This window comes from Microcaecilia unicolor, chromosome 5, assembly GCF_901765095.1.
Source record: "Microcaecilia unicolor chromosome 5, aMicUni1.1, whole genome shotgun sequence".
NCBI lineage: Eukaryota > Metazoa > Chordata > Amphibia > Gymnophiona > Siphonopidae > Microcaecilia > Microcaecilia unicolor.
The window spans coordinates 216,809,414-216,824,143 of record NC_044035.1 but is presented as its reverse complement, the minus strand read 5'-3'; the positions used below and the strand labels follow the sequence as shown (position 1 = coordinate 216,824,143).

The following is a 14,730-nucleotide window of genomic DNA, read 5'->3' as shown; positions in this document are numbered from 1 at the left end:
GGGTGGCCCATAGACCGGAGGTAGTTCAAAATCCTTACAACTAGGCACTTGTTAAAGACATGGATGGAGATCCTCCAGGTGAAAGAGATAAAAAAGGGTACAGTCTTCAAATTGGCAATAATTAGGTTAGACAAAGGATTTATGAGGAATAGGGATAGAAGGATCTTTATGAAGTGGGACTCCAAGGGATTAAAAACTTAGTCAATTTGTGGGCAGAAGACGGATTTCTTTCCTTTCTAATAGGTATGGACTAGAGAGGGGGGAGGGATTTTCTCTTTGTACATCAAGTATCAGGGTATATAAAGAAAGATGGGATAGGGATAGATGACACTGAGTGTAGGGAAAAGGTGGAGAAACTTGAAAATGTGAGAATCCATCCTCAAATGAAGGGAACAGTTACTTTCTTCTATGATTTTCTGTGGGGCAGAGACTCAAAGAAGTTTAAATATAATGCATGCATGGGAGCAAGATTTGGAGGAGGAAATTTCTATGGGTTGGTGAAGAGGATTTATAGCACGACTGGGAAGTGATGTATGAGCACTATACTTAAGGAAAATGCCTACAAAGCAGTTTACAAATGTACCTTACTCCATCACAGCTAGAGGTATTGTGACCAAGAAGGGACCTTCTGGCACATTTATGGTGGGACTGTAGAAAAGTGGTGCATTTTTAGCAAAGGGTGGGAAGAGAAATACGTTCCTTATCAGGTGACCATATACAAATCAATGCAAAAACTTGTTAGTTCAATTTCCTGCCCTAAAGACTGAACAAAAACAAGACAAGACTAATTAAAGGGTGCTTAATGGTGGCAAGAAGTATTATTTGCAGTCACTGGAAGCAAGTAGAGGCCCCACCATTGCAGGCTTGGAGGGAGCACCTGAACGGGTAGATGTGAAGCGTCTGTTCACGCTTTCCAAAAATACTAGGACTAGGGGGCATGCGATGAAGCTACAATGTAGTAAATTTAAAACGAATCAGAGAAAATGTTTCTTCACTCAATGTGTAATTAAACTCTGGAATTCGTTGCCAGAGAATGTGGTAAAGGCGGTTAGCTTATCGGAGTTTAAAAAAGGTTTGGACGGCTTCCTACAGGAAAAGTCCATAGACCGTTATTAAATGGACTTGGGGAAAATCCACTATTTCTGGGATAAGCAGTATAAAATGTTTTGTACTTTTTTGGGATCTTGCCAGGTATTTGTGATTTGGATTGGCCACTGTTGGAAACAGGATGCTGGGCTTCATGGACCTTTGGTCTTTCCCAGTATGGCAATACTTATGTAACTTATTGCTCACATGGAAAAACTGACTGATATTAGACAACAATTACTTCATAAAGAAGAGGAAGAGTGGTTAGCACATCAGCAGGGGCAGGAAGAAGAGGAGGAAGTGAGAGAACAGGGGCTGGGTAGGGGGTGAAGAAGGGCTGGAGTGCAACTGGATTGGCTTGGCTGGGTGTTGAATTCTGGTTGTGGTTGTCCATGGCTAACTGATGATGTAGTATTTGATCTGTAACACTTAACAAAAAAACTTAATAAAAATTTAAGCTTTCAAAAAAAAGAAATATATATAGATGAGTGCTGGGGTAAAAGACAAAGGAGAGCCTAGGGAATGGGACAACTGGGGAACAGATGACAGGAAGAAAGAATAGCTCAAAGTCAGAGAGAGAGATTGAAGCAGAGGAGAGAGAAGAAACAAAAACGCAATAGAAACCCTGAAATAAAAAAAAAGCCATGAGGAGGTAAAGAAGACACTGAAAACAGAAAAAAAAAAAGACCAAAAGTAATATGAACATAAAAGAGTTACATAGTAACATAGTAGATGACGGCAGAAAAAGACCTGCATGGTCCATCCAGTCTGCCCAACAAGATAAACTCATATGTTTTACTTTTTGTGTATACCTGACCTTGATTTGTATCTGCCATTTTCACGGCACAGACCGTAGAAGTCTGCCCAGCACTAGCCCCGCCTCCCACCACCGGCTTGCCACCCAATCTCCGCTAAGCTTCTGAGGATCCATTCCTTCTGAACAGGATCCCTTTATGTTTATCCCATGCAATTTATGACTTCCGTTACTGTTTTCATCTCCACCACCTCCCGCGGGAGGGCATTCCAAGTATCCACCACTCTCTCCGTGAAAAAATACTTCAAGACATTTTTCTTGAGTCTGCTCCCCTTCAATCTTATTTCATGTCCTCTAGTTCTACCGCCTTCCCATCTATGGAAAAGGTTCGTTTGCGGATTAATACCTTTCAAATATTTGAACGTCTGTATCATATCACCCCGGTTTCTGCTTTCCTCCAGGGTATACATGTTCAGGTAAGCAAGTCTCTCCTCATACGTCTTGTAACGCAAATCCCATACCATTCTCATAGCTTTTCTTTGCCCCGTTTCAACTGCAAGATCTGAACACAATACTCCAGGTGGGGCCTCACCAATGACTTATACAGGGGCATCAACACTTCCTTTCTTCTGCTGGTCACATCTCTCTCTATACAGCCTAGCAAACTTCTAGCTACGGCCACCGCCTTGTCAGACTGTTTCGTCGCCTTCAGATCCTCAGATACTATCACCCCAAGATCCTTCTCCCCATCCGTACATATCAGACTCTCACAGCCTAACACATACGTCTACCGTGGATTTCTACTCTCTAAGTGCATCACTTTGCATTTCTTCACATTGAATTTTAATTGCCAAACCTTAGACCATTCTTCTAGCTTCTGCAGATCCTTTTTCATGTTTTCCACTCCCTTCCGGGTGTCCACTCTGTTACAAATCTTAGTATCATCCGCAAAAAGGCAAACTTTACCTTCTAACCCTTCAGCAATGTCACTAGAAGTCCATGCAGTAGGATAAACCTAGCACTGGATCGGTTTATCTTGAAAATCTGAAGCCAAACAGAACCAATCTTGAAACAGAATAAGGAACCCCAAATTCAAAACAGAAATGTACTTTTATTTTTCCAAATTTATATCCTGCTTTAAACCAAAGTGGGTTACAATCAAACACACATAATTTAAATTACATAGACAAATACACACCATACCAATCACCCCTCCAGCAATTGTCAAAACCAATTTGAGTTCATCTCTCAGAATAAATTATATGAATTCAGCCTGAGATTACCTTCCAAGAAAGCTTTCATAAAACAGTGAGTTTTCAAATATTTATTATCAATAGAAATCAAACAAAATAAAACATGGACAAGAAAATAAGATGATACCTTTTTTATTGGACATAACTTAATACATTTCTTAAAACTGCTATTCACACAAAGTCTCAAATGTCCTGGAAGCTTATTCCACATAATAGGACCAGCAATTGAAAATGCTCGTGTACAAGTCTCTGCAAAACGATATGTTGTAATCACTGGCATACATAACTGTTTTGCCATTTTAGATCGTAAAGCTCACCTTGGCTGGTACATAGTCAAAACATTTAAAAAATATACAGGCAGAGTAGCATAAATCCACTGTGAACCTCTTTCAAAATTGGAGTGATGTGAGCAGATCTTTGAATTCTCACAAATCTGAGAAGCCAGGCTCTGCACATAATGCAATGCTGGAGAAAAAAAAAAGTAGAAAATTCCCGGCCACTTCCTCCTCCAAAAGAATACGAGGGGAGGGTGGGGGAGAGACCTAGGCACCACCAAGTTTAGCACCCCTGGGCTCTATGGACTAGCCTCTGCCAATCTAAGCCCTCTAGTTTGTTCCCAGAAAGAGGGGAGGGTGGAGATCAGCCCTGAAGACTGTTGCCTGCTGCGTCCCCTCCCAGACTTGGTCTGTGCTCCACTGGGAATCTGGGCCTACAGCCCTCTTACTCCTACTCATACCCACAGTTGCTGCACCATCTTCTGGAGCTAGAGAAATACGGAGGAGCTGAAGGCAGCTGCAGCACCAGCTCCTATAAGGGGGATTAAAGTCAACTCTGAGCTGTTTTTCTCTAGCTCCATCTGCTGGCAGGGGGACATAACCTGCTTATCTAGATTGGTCTGACACAGACAATAAGGATATATGTGTTTACAGACATTAAAACATTGTTTGAGTACTACCTCTCTTCCCACAACAAAATTAAAGTACGTAATGGACATAACTCATTTCCTCCACTGCACGCTTCCCTAAATGTGACTTTGCCACAGGAACTCTATCCTCCCACAATATCACTTTGTAATGATCTCACCGGAGCAGCAAAACGCCTCCCAGTAAGCCACACTGAGCCTACAAATATGCATGAAAATGTGGGATACAAACGCAACAAATATAGGTAAAGGTATGTGCATTATCTACACATGTGAATAAAAAGACAGGACAAATCAAGGAAGCAGAAATATGTGTGACAATTTCATTTTTAAATCTCACACTGTTTCCACACCTGTACTTTGCACCTTTTTCAATGAGCTTCAGCTGTATTTTCAAGGAATTTCTCTTTGAAAATGAGCTTGCAGTTCTTTATAACAATAAAGGAAACACTGATCTGTTTTATTCTAGTTGTGAAGACTTGACTGGTATTGATAGAAATAAATCGGTTATCTCATACCTTCACAGTGAGTAGCTGTGCTCCATCCCAGTATGGCTTGGCCATGTAAAGAAACAGTGTTTTCGGCCTGTAAAATGTATTGGATATTTTCCTGTCTCGATTATGTCCTGAAGTATATTTCTCTTATTTGGCCAGCAGGTGGTGTTTCTTTGCTGTAAAGCTGTTACAGGGAACTGAATGTTCTGTTTCTTTAACACAAGCAGGAAGCAAGCAGTAATATACTTTTAAATCTTGTTGACTGGACTCTGATTAGCCCAGGAGCTCATTTCCTTTAGAGTGTACTGATTTTGCCTCCAGTCTTAGCCAGGGAGAAAAGAGAGAAAGATCTCTTTGCTGAGGCTTTGTGAACAGTTATATATCCTGACCTTCTCAGGTACTGTTTAGACAGTATACAAATGTTTAGTCAGTTTTCTAATTGATCCATTTTTCAGTTACATGTTATTGTTTGCTGATTGTTCAATTTTTAAGACAATAAACAATTGTTTACTGACTCTGCCTGTCTGGACAAATAAAGAATCCTGGTGGTTTGTGTGTTGGGTCTGTGAGTGCTTTCTGGAAGCCGTGGGACCACTGGGAGTGTGGCCCCAGTAACGTAGAAATCACTGGGGATGGGGGGGCGTGGCAAGATGGCGATCTAGCATACACACGCGAACGCTCGCGCTGCTCTCTGAAATTTGGATTTTGAGTTAAAACTGTTACCTTATGATGCCACATACGAAGAGAAAGGGAATAACCAAGGGCCATCTGCCGGCGGCCAGGACCTCATCCCCAGTGCAGCAAACTTTGGAGCAGTTTGTTGTGAGCCAACCTCGTGCAGCCCGAGTGGCGTCTCCCGCACTGGACGCTGACGTAGGAGCGTCGGCGACTCAGGGCCTGGATACCACACTTTTGCCCCCGGGTATTATTCCACCTCCATATCCCACTAAATCAAAGAGAGAGCAAGGAGAGGTTGCTGTAACGGAAGGCGTTAACAGAATCACTCAGCCTGGCAGTGCTCCTTCTGAATTTGGTAGGGAGAACAGCTTGGAGGACGTGATCTCAACGGAGATAACATTGGTTTCTATATGGAAGGTTCTCCAGAACTTAAAACAAACTGTTAATAAATCCGCTCAAGAAACCACCTCAATTGTGAACAAGATGACCTCTTTAACGGAATCCTTGGAAAAAGTACGTTCTGAAACCTCAGAGAAAACTGTACAGAATCAGGAGGAGATTAAGAGTATAAAAAATACATCTGACTCTTTGATTAAAGATAAACTCTTGATCCATAAAAAAAAATCGAACAATTAGAAAATTATAATAGAAGACTTACTCTGAGATTATTAAATTTTCCCAAAGTACCAGGTATAACAGCTATTCCTCCATGCAATAAACCTTATTATTTAAAGTTGCCTGCAAAAAAAAGATGCACCTGGACAAGAGGGAAATAGATTTTCAAAATTTAACAGCAGTCTTGGAAGAATCGCTCACTGAAGTGGAGACTCGTGGAACATTAATTGTTTCTTTAATATTTGAGCAAGATTTAAGTTCATTGATGAGACTTTACTTTAAGAATTCAAGGAAACCATTTTGTGGTCAAAAAATATGGATTTAGCCAGACGTTACTAGAATTACACAAGAAAAAAGAAGGAAATTTTTGTTGTTGAGGGAAAAAGAGAGAGGGATGGGAGCTACATTCCTACTTGCTTATCCCTGTAAAAGTGTTGTCAAATATCTGGGTAATAAGTCGCTGCTGCAAGTCTTATAGTCCGCCAGAACCGATATACTCATATCACCCCTCTCAAGTCACTTCACTGGCTTCCGATCAGATACCGCATACAATTCATGCTTCTTCTCCTTACCTACAAATGCACCCGGTCTGTGGCTCCTCACTACCTCTCTACCCTCATCTCCCCCTATGTTCCAGCCCGTAACCTCCGCTCTCAGGACAAATCCCTCCTTTCAGTACCCTTCTCCACCACTGCCAACTCCAGGCTCCGCTCATTCTGCCTTGCCTCACCCTATGCCTGGAACAATCTTCCTCAACCCCTACGCCAAGCCCCCTCCCTACCCATCTTCAAATCTCTGCTTAAAACTCACCTCTTCAATGCTGCTTTCGGTACCTAACCTTTCAAGAAATATAGTATGCCCTATCAGATTGACTCTACACTTGTCTTTTAGATTGTACACTTGTCTCTAGAATGTACACCTCTCTTTTAGATTGTAAGCTCCTTGAGCAGGGACTGTTCTTCCATGTTAAATTGTACAGCGCTGCGTAACCCTAGAAATGTTAAGTAGTAGTAGTAGTATATTCTATGATCCAAATCAGTTACAGTCCTTTGTAGATAGGGAAAATTTAACTGAGGAATAATAATATTAATTTAGACAAGGGAACATCAGATGTTAAGCCACTAAATATTGGATAATTTCCTAAATGTTTTTATTTAGTGATCTCCTAATCACTTTTACCCCCCCCCCCCCCTTAGTATTGTGGTCTGAGGAAAATAAGTTATTGTTTCATTATGAACCTTTTTGGTTCATGTTTATTTTTCTGAATGTAAAAAATGATCTCTGTATTTCAACAAGTATGTTTAATAACTTATAAAACAATTAAAACTTGAATAAAAAAAAAAAGAAATCACTGGGGATAATTGAAGAAGAGTGCGAGACTCACCCAGAGGCAGTTGTGACCCAGTTGGTGGGAGGAGGGTGCTAGTGTAGAGCACAAGCAGCAGGTGTAGGCGGACCTCAGCTGTGCTGAGGACAGACCCTACAAGTGGCCACAGGGTAACCCCAGGCAGGTGGCTAGGCGTTTCGTGATAGGCCTTTTTTCCTAACTCACACCCAACAATATTCAGCTTCTCTAAACATTATCTATACTCCATTTCTACATTTCCCATCTCTTAAAGTGTAGTGTTACCTTTAGTTAATATGTAGAAGTAGTAGCAGAGAGTGATTATATTTCTTACCATTTATTGCTTTGGAAACAAACATCTGCAAACTGTGTCCTTAAAAATACCTTTCTACCAAACAGCAAAACACAAGAAGCAGCGATACTCATTCTTACTTTGAATCATCTGTCCAGTCAATGCAGGTAGTCTCATCATAGGGGCCATAGTAACTTTTATCCAGAACGAAGGTGTTGAACTCCCGCCTCCTCCCTGGTGCATGGTACATCAGAGCAACATTATCCTTTGTGATCACAAACTTCCTGTTACAGGGAAAAGAGAGTAAGAAGACGTCACCGCTTGCTGAAACACTACACTGAAACCCTTTATTTCTGGAGTAACCATTTCTGTATCAGAAACACTGAAGCAACCCACAAACCCACTGTACTCTATTCAAGGACAAACTGCAATCTAAAAATTAATTCCCAAGTCTACCTCATTATAATCTATCTAATGTGTAACATAGGGTGACCTTATACCCTATTTGTTCAGCAGCAGGGGAAGCAGGAGCCTGACTGCATGCAGAGCAGCGACTCAAGACTACTCGACGACGACTCCCACATCAGGAGCATCATTTTACAAATTATGTGCGTGCTGCCATAAGTATTAAAAGAGGCTTATTTACAGAGAAGTTCCAGAAGTAAAAGCACAGAGCTCACAATGTTGTCTTTGCTAGGGCAGACACTGCAGTACCGGAGTATTGCTCAACAATAATCCCCTCTTAACAGCAACGTGAAGTTCCTTTATGAAAAAACAAACAAGAAACAAAAAACTAACGGCAGGAGATTAGTTACTCAGCAAGAAAGTAAGGGTGGAGGGAGGGAGAGACCTGGCACACCCAGGTATACCCCAGAACAGGGCTAGAAGTCACTATGAAGTACCCCAGCTCAATTATTCCTAAATTTACAGAGAAGTTCCAGAAGTAAAAGCACAGAGCTCACAATGTTCTTTGCTAGGGCAGACACTGCAGTACCGGAGTATTACTCAACAATAATCCCCTCTTAACAGCAACGTGAAGTTCCTTTATAAAAAAACAAACAAGAAACAAAAAACTAACGGCAGGAGATTAGTTACTCAGCAAGAAAGTAAGGGTGGAGGGAGGGAGAGACCTGGCACACCCAGGTATACCCCAGAACAGGGCTAGAAGTCACTATGAAGTACCCCAGCTCAATTATTCCTAAATAGGCCAGGAACAAATATCTGCATAAACCACCAGAGCTGCAGAGGTTAAGTCCTTCCACCTGCTGGAAATAGAGAGAAACTGACTGGAGACAGCTGCAATGTATCTCTTATGGCAAAACTCTGCCATTCTCTGTCTCCACCTGCAGGTAGATAGGCATAACCACAAGTTCTGGATTCATATGTGGAACAACATGGAAGTATCATTTTGTTTACAATTATTCCTACCTGACCTCACTGAATTCAAACTAAATTCCCTTCTGACCACATTATACTTTCTAAGGAAAATTTTATAACAGAATGCCTAGGTTAGGAGACTAAACAGATGTGTATTTTGGGGCTATTTTTATGAAAACACATAGGCAGCGTCTGCATCCCCTCCACCACTTGGTTCTACAATAGGGAGGCAGAATGTCAACCCAAAGCTGTAGAGTCATGTAAGCCAAAACTGTCTAGGTCAAAAGAGATCTAAATCAAGAGATCCAGAGACTCTTTGCTTTTTCTGCATAATGAGGGGGGGGGGGGGGGGGAGGTTAGGAAAGGATGACACACCATTTATCGGACAAAACTTCTCCTGAGTAGACAAGAGACCCTAAATGTCAAGTCCATCTAAATGGGCTTCCCAGCCCAGTTTGAATGAATCTGAGGACAATTTGAAAAACAATTATTTTTTAAAATCAGATTTAATTGGTCCATCCACCAAGCCTTTGACAGGTTTGATGAAGCAGACTATATCCCATAAGCTCCGAGTGGCTTGATTCCTTTGCGAGCGCAAAGTCCATTAGGTTCATCTCATTCTACCAGGAGAATTACATGTGCTGTTGATGACATATAGTCCAACCACCTCAACCTGCTGATCTGCACTACGTACCCTTCCCAAGGCATGTCAACTAGATTCCTATGAATTCCAATTGAGATGTTAGGCAAACTGTAGTGACTAACATCCAGATAATCATGTGAATGAAATCTGATCCCCTTTCTGAGATGGACTCTTCACCAATAAAACTGTCCAGATAGTGAAATAGTGAACTCCTAATTTGAATTGTTGTGCAGCTACCACAACTAGACATTTTGTGAATATTTAACGAGCTAATGCTATGCCAAACAGCAGGATGCTATTTTGGTAATTTATTTACTAGTAAAAAAAGGCCCGTTTCGGTAACAAATGAAACGGGCGCTAGCCAGGTTTTCCTCGTAGTGTGTATGTTAGAGTGAGTGTGTGTGTGTGAGAGAGAGAGTGACTGTGCAATTGTGAGAGAGAGATTGAGTGCTTGTGTATCTGTGAGTGTGTGTGTTTCAGAATGAGTGTGTGCGAGTGTGTATGTTGGACACAGTGAGTGAGAGAGAGAGAGAGTTTTCCGAGAGCTACAGTGTGTTTGACAGAGTGAGAGTCTGGTTTTCCCCATCCCCCCCCCCAATCCTACTTTTGCCTTTTGTTGGCCCCCCTCCGTTTCATCCCTCTTTCCCCCTCTCCTGCCTTCCTCCTCCCCCTCTGTCCCTTCCCCACCTGTAGTGAGAGAGTGAGTGTGAGCCCCTCCCCTCTCGCAGGGCTCCCACCCCCGCCTCTCTGGTGTGAGGAACCCCTCCCCACCTGCTTTTCCCTCTGTTAAGCGGTTCTGTCTTCCTTCCCTAATGTCATCCTCCTCCATGCCAACATTCTGTTTTCCTTCCATGATTTCCTCCTCCTCCATGCCAGCATACCCTCCCAGCCTGAGTTGACACTGTTGCTGTGAGATTAGGTTTTTTGTTTTGATGTCGGTTACAGAGGGTGGCTCCGGGGTCTCGGTGCAAGTTCTGTATGTGTGACGCTCTCTGTACCGCCCTGCCGTCGATGTCATCGTTTACCAAGGGGGGCTCGGGGATCTCCGTCCAAGTTGTGTATGTGCGACGCTGTTTGTACTGCCCCGCCGTCGACGTAATCACGTGGTGACATGAGGGCGGAGCTACACGTCCCTCACCGGTTTGTAATATTTTTTGGCGTCGCCGCTACTCCTTGTTGCTGACTGCAGTTATTTGTTCCTTCCCTGACTTATTTTGCCTCCATGGCAAAATGGGGGGGGAGGTGTTGTGATTTGTGCCTGGGAATACCGAGGGGGGCAGCGGGACGTCCCTCGAAGTCGTCGATCGGCTGAAGAAGGAGCAGGTGCAGCGGGCAGCATCCATGAGCTGTAGCGCTTCTTCGTCTGCGTTGGTAGCAGTGTGTAGCGATTTGTAGGCAGGTGGAGGAGTAGGGAACTACTCCTCCCCCTGCCTGTGTCTCTGGTTGCTGGAGGGGTTTGCGGGTGGCAGCGGTGTGAAGCTTGTGGGGGGGGGGGGGGGGGGGGAGTTGTGAAGGGTGGATAGTTGTGACGCAATTTTAGGCTTTGCTTTTTCGATTCGTTGAGTGTTTGCTCCGCCCTTGACGTCATCACGTTTGACGCGTGGGCGGGGCAGACACTCTGGAGCAAAAAGCGGTCTCTGCCGCCTCACTTTAGAACGTTGGTAAAGTGAGGCTTCATTAGAATGTTGGCAGTGCGTTTTATATAGAGAGATTTGCATTTGTATCCCACATTTTCCCACCTACTTGCGGGCTCAGTGTGGCTTACAATACATTGTAAAAGATGGAAGTGCAATTGGTTGCAGTACATAAGTACATAAGTAATGCCATACTGGGAAAAGACCAAGGGTCCATCGAGCCCAGCATCCTGTCCACGACAGTGGCCAATCCAGGCCAAGGGCACCTGGCAAGCTTCCCAAACGTACAAACATTCTATACATGTTATTCCTGGAATTTTGGATTTTTCCAAGTCCGTTTAGTAGCGGTTTATGGACTTGTCCTTTAGGAAACCGTCCAACCTCTTTTTAAACTCTGCTAAGCTAACCGCCTTCACCACTTTCTCCGGCAACGAATTCCAGAGTTTAATTACACGTTGGGTGAAGAAAAATTTTCTCCGATTTGTTTTAAATTTACTACACTGTAGTTTCATCGCATGCCCCCTAGTCCTAGTATTTTTGGAAAGCGAGAACAGACGCTTCACATCCACCTGTTCCACTCCACTCATTATTTTATATACCTCTATCATGTCTCCCCTCAGCCGTCTCTTCTCCAAGCTGTATAGCCCTAGCCTCCTTAGTCTTTCTTCATAGGGAAGTCGTCCCATCCCCGCTATCATTTTAGTCGCCCTTCGCTGCACCTTTTCCAATTCTACTATATCTTTCTTGAGATGCGGCGACCAGAATTGAACACAATACTCAAGGTGCGGTCGCACCATGGAGCGATACAATGGCATTATAACATCCTCACACCTGTTTTGCATACCTTTCCTAATAATACCCAACATTCTATTCACTTTCTTAGCCGCAGCAGCACACTGAGCAGAAGGTTTCAGTGTGTTATCGACGACGACACCCAGATCCCTTTCTTGGTCCGTAACTCCTAACGTGGAACCTTGCATGACGTAGCTATAATTCGGGTTCTTTTTTCCCACATGCATCACCTTGCACTTGCTCACATCATCTGCCATTTAGCCGCCCAGTCTCCCAGTCTCGTAAGGTCCTCTTGTAATTTTTCACAATCCTGTCGCGAGTTAACGACTTTGAATAACTTTGTGTCATCAGCAAATTTAATTACCTTGCTAGTTACTCCCATCTCTAAATCATTTATAAATATATTAAAAAGCAGCGGTCCTAGCACGAACCCCTGAGGAACCCCACTAACTACCCTTCTCCATTGTGAATACTGCCCATTTAACCCCACTCTCTGTTTCCTATCCTTCAACCAGTTTTTAATCCACAATAGGACATTTCCTCCTATCCCATGTCCCTCCAATTTCCTCTGTAGCCTTTCATGAGGTACCTTGTCAAACGCCTTTTGAAAATCCAGATACACAATATCAACCGGCTCCCCTTTGTCCACATGTTTGTTTACTCCTTCAAAGAATTGAAGTAAATTGGTCAGGCAAGATTTCCCCACACAAAAGCCGTGCTGACTTGGTCTCAGTAATCCATGTCCTCGGATGTGCTCTGTAATTTTGTTTTTAATAATAGCCTCTACCATTTTCCCAGGCACCGACGTCAGACTCACCGGTCTATAATTTCCCGGATCTCCCCTGGAGCCTTTTTTAAAAATGGGCGTTACATTGTGGGTTACATTGTGAAGAATTATATAAGACAGAGTAAATTCAGGATATTCTTAGGGGATAGAACAGTGGAATATAACAGGGGTGAGTTGAGAGGGGGGCAAAACATTATCGAGGGAACAGGAAGGTCTGACAATTTTATCTGTGGGTAGGGTTTAAGGGTGGTGAGAGCGCGGGAGTAGAGGTTCAGAGAGTGTATTGGTGCATGTCTATGAGATTGTATGGGCTTTATGTGTTTTGATCCTTGCCATAGATTTTCTCGAAGAGATAAGTCTTTAGTAGTTTGCGGAAGTCGGTCAGTTCGTAGGTCATTTTCAGGCTGCGTGGTAGTGTATTCCAGAATTGTGTGCTCATGTATGTGAAAGTCGATCCGTGCAGTACTTTGTATTTTATGCTTTTGCACTTAGGGAAATGGAGATTGAGGAAGGTTCGGGACGATCTTTTAGCGTTTCTGGGTGGCAGGTCAATTAGGTCGGACATGTATGCAGGGGCTTCACCGTGAATGATTTTGTGGACTAAGGTGCATACTTTAAAAGTGATGCGTTCCTTGAGTGGTAGCCAGTGTAGTTTCTCCCGTAAGGGTTTTGCACTTTCGTATTTTGGTTTTCCGAAGATGAGTCTGGCTGCTGTATTCTGGGCTGTTTGAAGTTTCTTCAGTATTTGTTCCTTGCATCCTGCGTATAATGAGTTGCAATAGTCCAGGTGACTGAGTACGAGTGATTGCACTCTACTGCGGAAGACAGATCTTGGAAAGAATGGTCTAATTCTTTTCAGTAGAACATTTTTTTCTTGTGTTGTTCGCATGAGTCTCGAGAGTTAGGTGGCGGTCGATAGTGACTCCAAGGATTTTTTAAGGTTTCTGAGATTGGCAGATTTAGTTTAGGTGTATTGATGGCGGTAAATTTGCTTCTTACAAAATATGAAATACTACTGATAACCAGGATCTCTCTCTTTAAGTATATGCTTGTCTGTTGCTGTTCTGCCTCATGCATGAGAAACTGGATATAAAGGGTGTCCCTTCTCAAAAAGGCCTGAAAAAAGTGGTTTATGATGCGTGAGGCAAATAGCTGGCACACGCCTGAGGCATCTCTCTGAGACCTTTGAAAAATGCCGGTTGTCAGGGAGGCCAAGACCGTGGTCACTCGCACATAGACCGGAAGGGGGCACCCCCTTCAATTGGTTGGCTCCAGGACCTCCTCTAGTTGTTCACACAGATGGACAATAGTCTCTCAATTAAAGCAGTAGCATCCTATACACTGCTCAGAGGTCATCTCCAGAAAATTGATCCTGGGCCTGTACACCCCGCTGCGCATGGCCTCACCTTCGGCCTCTCCTTTATTGCCTCCACCACTCAGCCATTCCATGAACAGCATAGCCAGCAGCAGTCACACACACACACACACACACACACACACACACAGAATGGAGCACCGATACGTACAGGGACATACTCAAGACAGACATAAGTGACTGCAGCTTCCAACAACACTCACACACAAAATGGAACAGCAACACGTACAGGGACACACCTAATACCAAATGCAATGCAAAAAAGTACAAGACAAACACACCAGTGGCTGCAGCTGCACACACACCACACAGTTTCTTGCACACAGGGGTGGGATATAGGATTGGGGCGAGAAACAGGGAAAGAGAAAGGGACAGCAGAGGACTGTGAAGGGATGAACAGATAGAAGTGGAGATAGTAGAGGTGAAAAGGGAGTGAGCAGGAGAAGGAGGGACACTAAACTAAGGAAATGGGTATAGGGTAGGATCAAAGTACACACCAAGATCGCAAAATATCACAAGAAGCACCAGAGAACGCAAATACACCCTGAGTCCCAAGGACAAACTCACCTACACCTGAATGCCATTTATGAGATATCGAAGTTGACATTACCACGACGTGCCATTTTGCACCAAAACTTTAGGTTAGATTATAAATGGCGCCGTACTCCACGCAGAACCTTTAG

The 14,730-nt window shown here is 43.4% G+C and overlaps 1 protein-coding gene across 1 annotated transcript in view; it reads right to left on the bottom strand.

Annotated features, from left to right (window-relative positions):
* The window catches only part of PWP2 (PWP2 small subunit processome component), a 308,991-nt gene that overhangs the window by 261,739 nt on the left and 32,522 nt on the right, over positions 1–14,730 (bottom strand). The window contains exon 5 of the mRNA XM_030203767.1: positions 7,580–7,723. Within this exon, the coding sequence (XP_030059627.1) occupies positions 7,580–7,723 (144 nt within the window). The remainder of the gene's footprint in view (positions 1–7,579; positions 7,724–14,730) is intronic.